Source organism: Festucalex cinctus, chromosome 12 (assembly GCF_051991245.1).
Source record: "Festucalex cinctus isolate MCC-2025b chromosome 12, RoL_Fcin_1.0, whole genome shotgun sequence".
NCBI lineage: Eukaryota > Metazoa > Chordata > Actinopteri > Syngnathiformes > Syngnathidae > Festucalex > Festucalex cinctus.
This window is the reverse complement of record NC_135422.1, coordinates 11,287,123-11,297,112: the sequence shown is the minus strand read 5'-3', so window position 1 is coordinate 11,297,112 and position 9,990 is coordinate 11,287,123. Positions and strand designations below refer to the sequence as shown.

At 43.2% G+C, this 9,990-nt stretch overlaps 1 protein-coding gene across 7 annotated transcripts in view; it reads right to left on the bottom strand.

Annotated features, from left to right (window-relative positions):
• Positions 1-9,990, bottom strand: part of qkia (QKI, KH domain containing, RNA binding a) — an 85,387-nt gene that overhangs the window by 7,029 nt on the left and 68,368 nt on the right. For 2 of the 7 annotated variants that reach the window (XM_077537826.1, XM_077537822.1), the window contains exons 5-7: positions 7,974-8,061; positions 5,930-6,370; positions 1,588-2,800 (exon numbers count right to left, since the gene is read on the bottom strand). In XM_077537826.1, coding sequence (XP_077393952.1) covers positions 2,442-2,800; positions 5,930-6,370; positions 7,974-8,061 — 888 coding nt within the window. In that variant the 3' untranslated portion in view covers positions 1,588-2,441. Of the gene's footprint in view, positions 1-1,587; positions 2,801-5,929; positions 6,371-7,973; positions 8,062-9,990 lie in introns of those variants that run through there. The other 5 variants (XM_077537827.1, XM_077537828.1, XM_077537824.1 and 2 more) reach the window with 5 other exon arrangements.

Here is a 9,990-nt window from a genome sequence, read left to right as displayed (position 1 = left end):
CTATAGGTGGTTAGGAACAAAAACAAAAACAAACAGAAAAAACAAAGATAGAAGGGTATTAGTGTCAGCAGGAAGAGACTGGAATGACATCATTTTGAACAACAAAAATGAATGCAATCTCTCTGATGTGTGGACCCCACCCCGCAGTTTTTTTTTAGCGCCCATGTGCCCTGCAAAACCAAAACATAGAAGCAAAAGAGATGGACAGACAAACAGAAAATAAACAACTAGTGTATGAGGCCATGTCCACACGCAAACGGCAAAACTGGCACGTGTCATTTCAAATGTGCGCCTTAAAAAAAAACCGTGTTAATTTGGATTAATAACGGCACAATGAATGAAGCGGCAGCGGATTGGCTGGCCAGATGTTTGTTGGAATGAAAGGAAATGCCCGATGGAAGCGTGGAGAACATTTTATTGCACACCAATGAAGCGCTTCATGTACAACAGTTTGCAGCGATCAGACACCAGCTAACGTTAGCATCAAGCATCCCTAAGAAAGAAAAAGGCTAGCTTGACTTTGTAAATAGATGAAAGTAGGTGAGACTAATACTACACAAAAGTATAAACAATACTAGTCTCAACACGGAGTTCTGATTAATATTGCATTTGTGGAATAAATCCACCAGTTTCTACAGGGAGCGGCCATTTTGCCACTAGCTGTCAACTGAAAATGACATCATGGCTGCTTCGGAAACGACCAATCATGGCTCAACTTGCAAAGGTCACATGACCAAACCCAGAAAAGAGGTGAGCCGTAATTGGTCGTTACCTGAGCAACTATGATGTCACCTTCAGTTGACAACAAGTGGCAAAATGGCCGCCCCCTGAGATGGATAAAAAGCGGGTGGATTTTGATGCTTAATTCATATTCCACAAATGCATTATTAATCATAATTCAAACTATTATTGTAAAGAAAATGCTTTGCATTGACTTCCACTTTAAGATGCATGACCAATGCACAGGTGTGCCTTATGTTGGCCACAATAAGGTGCAAACCAGTCAGTGTGGCGTGACAAAGCAACCCACACATTCTTCAAATAGTTGATCAGGTTGGCAACTGTGGCCTGTGGGTGAAATCCTCTTCAAGGACTGTGCATAGCATAAAATTTCATGACTGAACCTGCCAACAGTAAACGCTAATTGCGCTTTTGAATGCGCGACGACAAGAGTTTTGAATGTGACAACAATTAGTTCTATGAATTCCAAATGACCAGCACTGCCTCTGAAGGTCAGTTGGGATGAACTAGAACTAGTGCATTTATAATACACACAACTATGAAATTATGTTATTTTGTTTTTTAGGCTTGCTCACAATCAGTAATAAAATCTCAATAGCTTACTTCAGTCTGAAGGGTAAAAACATTGCTTGAAGTGAACTGCTCTTACACGCAGAAGAAATATGTTGACAAAGAACAAGCAACATTTGGGCTTGATTGGAAATATCTAATCTTTATCTTTCCAAAATGTCCGCGCACATGTGAACATGGCCTCAGTGTTTTTTTGTGATTTGTTTTGTGCGATTAGTGTCGTAAAATCTAATGTTACACGACTAGTGTTAAAAGTGCAATAAAAGCCAATCGACCTTTTTCCGATTTGTTCTTTTCCTCTTTATTTAGCAGTATAATTTTATATAATATAAATATACACAAGAACCATAAATACATTTTGATATAAAAAAAAATGCTCCAATATAAAATGACAGTACCTCGTGTACAGTTGAAATCTTAACGTTATATATCTCGCCGTACACTGGAGGGAATGCAAGCGATCTAAAGCTATAGGGCGTCTGTGTGACTTGAACTTGTGTAGAAAAATAAATCCGCACCCCGCCCCCCAAAAATGGCTACGTTGCTCTCGGGGACGCAGTGAGGAATGACTTCCTTTGCTCCTCGTGAGGCCAGGAGATGCATTTTAGGCGCCAATCTCCCATTGAGAGGAATGTCTTATATCATTGCTTGCAAAGTACGACCTGTACTGGCTTCACAGCTGCATGAACCAAAAAGCCGCTAAGATCACTTTTTGCCTGAGCTTTGAAATATACACAGTGTACATATCCTTTAGTGAAGGGCTCATTTGCACGAATAAGGCGTTTTCAATAGGGCTGTTTACATGCTTGAGTGGGGCGTTTCCGTTTTGGTTAGCAAACACGTTTAGAAAAATAATTTGTGTGTATGAATTGACCTCATAAGTGTCACACAGGCCACGTATGGCGGCGGACAATCCTGAGAGGGTGAAAAAGAAGGCATCCATAAGGGGTAAGGCGCTCAAGTAGGAGAGGGGCCTTTCTATGTACAAATACATTTGCACAAGAATATTAGAATATACAGTATTTTAATTAAAAATTGAGGCCAAAGATGGATAGTACTTTGAGGCTGCAAAATACGAGTTGCGGGCTGTTGATCCTATTTAGAGTAAGACGTTTATTGACTATTTTGTCTCATTTAGTCCTCTTAAAAACACCTTGTTTTTGCAAATGAGCTCTCTGTAAGCTAAAGACTGAATGTAAACAATATGTGCACACCACAACGCACCATTTAGCTGGTGTGTGGACAATATACGGGTGCGGCGTGGGGGGGGGGGGGGGAACACAAACACATACAATAATACAGACAACACAGTAGAAACTCCCAACTAAGGCATCGTCATCATCATCATCATCATCATCATCATGACTGAAATGTATCAATTGATAGCAGAGTGTAGCTAAGAGACTAAACTGACCTCTGTCAGCGGTCACAATCCTTTGGTAAGGATGGACCCGCGTGTCATGCCGTCTCACTTTAGTAGCCATTGCACCTAGATTGTAACAGGTCCACAAGGTTAGAAACCATTCACGTTCAACATTCACATTATTCTTTTAACCGTTAGCATAATGCTGGGATACGACAACAATTCACTGGATAATAGCACATATGCACATCACAGAGCTTGTATAGAAAATAATACAGTAGAACAAAAATACACCTATTTTGGAATAGTATTCAAATATGCATAAGTTAAGTCATTAAATTCCACAGTGCTCAAGAGTTCTCCGGGGGAGAGGAAAAAAATAAAAATAAAATCGGGGTAGGTGAAGGGTAATGGCTGCCGGGCTGTCTGGGAAAAATAATGTGATTCTTCCCGTGGGGTCCGGAGAGGGGATTTGGAGAAATTTGTCTCCTTATTTTCAGAGGTGGGGGAATCCAATACAGCTCTGATGGTAATTGAATATCGCCAGACGCCACCTGCCTCTTGCCGCGCACGCTCATTCCAACGCCGCCATTTTCTCGCAAGCCCGTCAGCCCGACGTGCGCTCGCGTTTGTGTGCCGCATTATGCTCAAATACAGTGGAACCTCTGAAGCCATGAATTCGGAATTAGAATATTTTGGACACATTTTTGGCCGAAACTTTGGATTGCAGCAGTTGTGATTTTGATTTGTCCTTTTATGACTTATTTTTGGTATCAAAACAACTGGATAAAAACCATGGGTCATGTTACAGTAAATAACCCAAGACACCAAAGATGCAATCTACACATAATGTTAACATGAAGTTTAATACTCCAGTTGGCAGATCCTAATTAATCTCAAAGTTGGTTTACATGTCTCACTTAGAGCGGCTTCAATAAACAAACCATCTGAATGTGGGAAAAAAAAAAAAAAAGTAACATACAAAAACTTATGTAATGCAAGACTTCAGCATGCATCGCTATACCATTCTGTCCATTTTTTTTTTGTCTTTTTGCAACTTTTTTTTTTTTTTTTTTTTAAATACTTTGACGAGACCTTTCAGCAAGCATCTAAGTTCTGAGCCAATGTTTTTCATTTTCCTTTTTTTTTTTTTTTAACTAATTATTAGGAACATTTTAGAAGACAACAAAGTAAGCAGACTGTCATTTAAAGCTGTAAATAATAGTTTGATCCGGGGTCACCTTAGGTCAGTATGCCATTGCCATTTAAAGAAGTAAGGTGAAGTGTTTTGTTGTTTGTATATGTATTATTTATAGCGTGTATATTTATATTTATGCGTGGACTTTTTTTAATCAAATGACCACAAAGTCATTTATTCTTAAGGGCACTGTTGTAAGAAAAGTTTTGAAATTATTACACTGTTTTGGGATCAATTTTCAGTACATTTAAATTATTAACAGGCCATTGTAAATATGCTTTCATTTCATTATTTACAGCAGGGCTTGGTCACGATTCTTGCACTTGTATAAGAGTGAAGAGTTAATTTCTGCCCATTAGGCCCTGTGGGAACATTTTGTTTCAAATTACGTCGACAAGCATACCGGAACGAATCGGGTTCAAACTTGAGAGGCTCCACTGTATTACAAAATTGAACAAATGCAGGGATGAAAACACACACACACACGAGGCAGCGGGTGTGCGTCAAGAAATTCAGTGTGGCGAGCGTTGGCAAAAATGTTTGCAGCCACCTACACGACTCTGAAGCGCCAGATGGCCCAACGTTTCCCTGCTGTCCACAAAGCCAATGGCGGCGAGATAAAGTAGTGGCGGCAGGCGGGCGCATGGAAATGTGCGAGCAAGGCAGTGTGCGCCTTCCACAGCGGGGCCCCGTGTTGCTGAAGGCACCGATCGATAGAGTGAGTAAATAAAATGCACTAAGCCGGTGTAACCCTGCAAGTTAAAGAGAAAGATGCTGCGCATGGCTCCCGGGGGCAGACACAACATGCAAGGTTGGCTAACATCGCGCTTCACGTAACATCACAAGTGTGTCAAATTAAAGCGAAAACTTTTGTGGATGTTTTTTGTTCAAATTTGGCATCACTATTTCAGGGGTTTTCTTGGCTCAAATTGAAGCACCCTGATTATGATGGGTGACTACCGATGCCGCCCTCCTGCAGCCATTTTACCATCAGGGACTAGGAATTATATAAATACAGAGTTTCCATTAATTTTTGCCATTTCTTTTTACTACAATATTAAAAATTCATCCACTAGTACATATTACATTGTAAATATAGTTGTTGTAAAACACTTATGTATATATTGTATATACTGTGGTTTTATGACTGACGATGACTGGAGCAAGCCACATCTGCCTTGCAACCAGGAAATGGGCGTGTGCAATGGTTGCTCTGTGATCTGTTTCTTCTCCGGTACAGTAAAAAAAGAAAAAGAAAGCTGTTTCTTCTTCGGTTGTTGCTTTGGGTCTTTCCGGTGCACTGCTGTTGATATAGCGCCTCCATAATGGAGCAACACTGCAACTGCAGTTACAATGCGTTCCTGCCAAGCTCAATCAACACAGCTGGAGCGCTGCGATATCATTGGCTCAGGCTGGAGGTGGCCGCCCCTGAATTTTGTACACAGGAAAACCCCTGACTATTATTCAACAGATTCACAGAGAACGCATGTAATACGGAGGCCCGGTAGCGAACTGGACTCCAGGCGCCGAATGGAGGGGAAGCTCGGGTATTAGCGCAAAGCTCAGGTTCACCGGGGGTGAAGCTGAAACAACAAAGGAAGGCGAAGGAGAAGAAGAAAATAAAGGACGACTGGAGGAATTTAATGAACATCCCCAGTGGGAGTGACAGAGGGACTATCTGCAGGCATCAAGGCCTGCCTGCCGCACAGAAAAATCATTTCACAAGCTGCAGAAATCCGAAGGGATCTCCTGCCAGACTGAATATGCCTCCAGGCCAGTGCATGAAAGGGTTAGAGAGCGGGCTGCGTGTACGCGAGCTTGTTTCTGTCGGGCTGCCTCATCGCAGACGTATGCCGAGTCCAAACCTCGCCGAGTCGAGTACCTGGAAGCGTGGAGCGAAATTTAACTGTAACGTAACCTTCTCGTCAAGAGGCTCGGGCTCTCCCCTCTCCAGTTTTGATGTTGAATCAAAAATGTCCACATTAGCCACAGAGCTTCACCACCTTCATCCACCCTGACAGCGTTTGACTTTCCTCATGTGGACACAACATATTTACCTTTCAAAAAGTCCTGACTGTGGCTCATGGAAGCCGTGTCCAGCACCCCGAGGGCGGGGTAAAACAAGCTGCCCTCCTGTCCGGGCTGGCCAAAGTGGGCCGCCGTGCCCACCGCGCTCACGCTCCCCCAGGCCCTCTTACCTAGAACCCCACTGTGCTCGATGGGGTACTCCAGCAGGGAGGTGGGTGCCAGGGCATAGGGGTAATCGTAAGGTGTGGTGTAGATGAGCCCGGCGTCCGGCGTGGGCGGCACCAGGGTGGGGGTGCCGTTGGGCAGCATGGCGGCCATCTGAGTGGGCCGGATGAGGTTCATGATGGGGGCCCCGGCCGAAGTCGGGGGCCGGAGCGCCGGGGCCGGCAACACCTGGCCGGTGGGTGCCGCTATGAGGCGGGGTCCCTGAGCGGCCGCCGCCGCCGCTGCAAGAGAGAACGCAAGGGTGGCTGCCATAAGCGAAGAGAGCGAAGGACAGAAGTGGAGAGAAGACAGAGAGAGGACAAGCCGAGTGGCGTTGATGGTTATCACAGATGAACAGTGAAGGGTGAAAAATACAAAAGGAGGAAAAGAAGAGAGTTGGCAGGGAGAGAGGGAGGGGAGGGGGGGCAAAAGGTAACAATTAGTCCATGCAATGATCATGGTGGTGGACCACAAAGCAAAACAAAATAACCCCTCACACCAAAACAAGCTTGCTGTCATCCCATTGCAAAGCATACAAAAATCACCTGGCCAGCGGCTCAAACATTTACTGGAAATTGCATGAGGAATGACGTGAACAACACACGCACACACACAAACCCAAATTGAACTGCTAACTTGGCAGAGGCGACACACTAACAGGCCAATATGATTACCACAATGAATGATAATTACATACAAACTCTTGTCAATTGAAATGTTCACTACCTGGGGTGCCAAACTCATTTTTCTCATGGACCTCATTGTAGTTATAGATTCTCTCGGAGGGCCAATTATGGCTGTGAACCAAATAAATCTATCTTGTTATCATATACACAACAAACTGATGGTGAATTATTTTTATTTGAAATAACTCAAGGAAAATAATTTGGTCATTGATCAACTGATTAAAAAAGGTCTTTGGACATATTGGCTTGCAATCTCGCAACATTAATAAAAGTGAGGACAATTTGCACAACTAATATGAAGAAAACGTGGCCCGAGTTTGACACGTGTGCTCTACCCAATTCATTTGAAGGCTGGCGTGTTGATTAGAAATGCAACCAATCCTTTACGTGCCATCACACAATGACTACCGGTACGAAAATATTTGGTTGTACATGTGACATAAAACACTAACTCTCATACAAAGTCTGAATATGTATGTCAAATTTGGCTAATTAATTGGTTCATCCCTAATAAAATGCTAGCAAACATTACATTTCAAGAGTTTGCATGTGTTACATCATGTAAGAAAGTGATATTTGTAAATAGCAATTGGCTGAAGGAAATGTAGTCAAAATGCCTGAATAACAACTTTTAGCCACCCAAACATTGTCAAATTGAACAGAGGCTGCGATCACAGTGACATTGAACACATTCAAAGCTGAATTCCAAGAGCACATTTTTGGTGGTTAGCGTGCTTGTTCGATCAACGGATGCTTCTTCAGTCAGCAGATGTGTGAACTAGATGGCGACATGCAGAGCTTGAGCAAAGTGAGCTCCAGCGATGTGCTGCAAAGTTAAGAGCAAGTGGCTACCGAGCGACCATAGCTGGAGGGGGAGGATGGATGGATGGATGGATGGAGAAAGGATGGATGGAGGGGAAAGAACACGGAGGACAAAATGGAGGTTCTCCAACTACTCGTGGTGGAGGTCAACACAAATTGTTTGGTCAGCTTGAGGTGTGCTCATGGACACATGTACACAGGCCATCTGACTAAACATTGATTCCATGGTGGTCAATGCTGTTAATAAGAAGTCAGTTGAGTAAATGGTCTTAATTGAATGTGTAGCATGGAGGTCAAAACGTGTCCTATCATGAAATGTGCTATATATGTATATTAGTGGTGTTAATCGTAGTTCACTTACGCGCTTTGATGTTGTTGTCTCGGTATGTCCCATTGAGAATGGCCAACTCCATCAGCTGGATCTTCTTCAAATTGTCTTCGCCCTCCGCCTGTGGAAGACCAACAAGACTTCATCAAATACCTGTCAACTACAACGTCATCAATCCTTTGAATTCTGTCGGTTGCTTTTAGTTTGCATTCAACGAAAGCAAAACATGGCGTCAGCGTTGGGTTTCCCTGATGCAGACCTCCACAACAGCACATTACTCGACTCAATATGACGCTGATGACGAAGCAGCAGTTCAGACCATTTAGGCACTGCCCCGTACCGTTAAAAGAGCAATTCTGAGGAACTCATTGTTGATTCATGTTGCCTTGGTGGATTCATGTTGCCTTGGTGAGAAAACAGGACAAAGTACACTGCTTGGCTACATCGAGCAAGGCGCTTTTGATTGTTTCAATTACGTCACCGTCGAAAAAAGAACAAAATGGAGTCAGCTGAGGCAGTTGCGCTACATTGCCCATTAAAAATGATTCATTGCAATCAGTAACTTTTGCAATTTTCATTCAAAGAAATGTAGTCAACCTTTAACACGTCAATTTCAGCAGAGGGCACATTGCAGGTAAGAGCAAAACCATGGCAACAATTTTACCAAATTGCACGTGTGGGCGGTGTTCTAAAAAGAAAGCGAGTGGAAGTCAGCTCTTCTTAAGAATAGGCTGTGTACTTTGTAGTTAAAATGCCAAAAGAGACATCAAATTGTACAAACGCATATTCATAATACATATCAGAAGGATAATTACAGTCATTTTCTTGACTCCCTTGTGCGCAATAACCAGCCGGCGAACGTCACTCCCGTCAATTAATTTTTGGATAAATAAATACAAAAGCGGCAGCCACTTTCATTACGGCTAAATTAGGGGACCCAAATTATTCACGGAAAGCAATTAAGATAGCGCGCCCCTCCTCCCCCTGAAAACACCCACTCACACCCACCGCCTGTTCCCCCACCCAAACTCCATTTCCCCTCAAGCTGCTCAACATTCAATAACAGTGTTGACGCACAAGCCTCAGCCAGGTAGTGCGTCTTCATTCAAGCAGGGGTCAGGGTAAATTACTCGTCAAAATGGAGGCTTAGCTGACCCCGGCTTGATGTATTGATACATCATGACTGTCAACAAATATATCATTGTGGAAACTTTTTTAAAAAGGGAGCAAATAAGAATGAACAGTCAAGAGTAACCATCATTTAATACCACGTCTATGTGCAATTTGCGTGCTGGAAAAGCAGCGTGAGCGAGTGCATTCACCATTTGCATGTAAACACATCACGCGCCGTCACAGTAACCCTCGACGTGAAAAGGAGACAAGCGAGCAGAATTAATTCTCGGACTCGCAAACACTCGGGCAACAGTCTGCTGCTCTATTGAGGCGCAGATAAGGAAAGACGGGGAAGAAAAGGAGGAGGGTGAAGAGTTAAGCCTTCCCCTGAGATTCCTCTTGAATGCGGCAACAGTGAGTGTGCGCAAGGTTAAGAAAGAGGAAAAAGTGACAGGTTGGTCTCTCTCGACTAAATGTAAGGCAGTGAGAAGTTGCAGTCTTGTGTGTGTTTAGTGGAGCTGCACTTCCAATTAACAAGACAAGAAAGTTCCCGGTACAGACGACGCCTCACTCGTTACCCGTCTCTTTCCCCAAAGGCTGCAACTTTTTACAAGCTGCGACACGTTTCCCTTTAAAGATGAACGAAAGACAGGATAGGAGCGGTGATGCAATTAGTAGCGATGCAGCATACATTTGTTGAATTTAATTACGATCGAACGCATCACAAAGTGGAGGCACGAGTGTCAGCTTTAAAGTGAAATAGCAAAAAAAAGAAAAAGAAAAAAAGATGGCAATAATATATGTTAGGGCTATAATGGTTTCATAGCTACTCAACACACAAATTGAGGCTAATGTTATCAGTGTCAGAATAGTTGAAAGACTGGTGGTATATTGTCAGGGGACGGGGTTCAATAAGCCACAGTTTCAACCCGTCAGC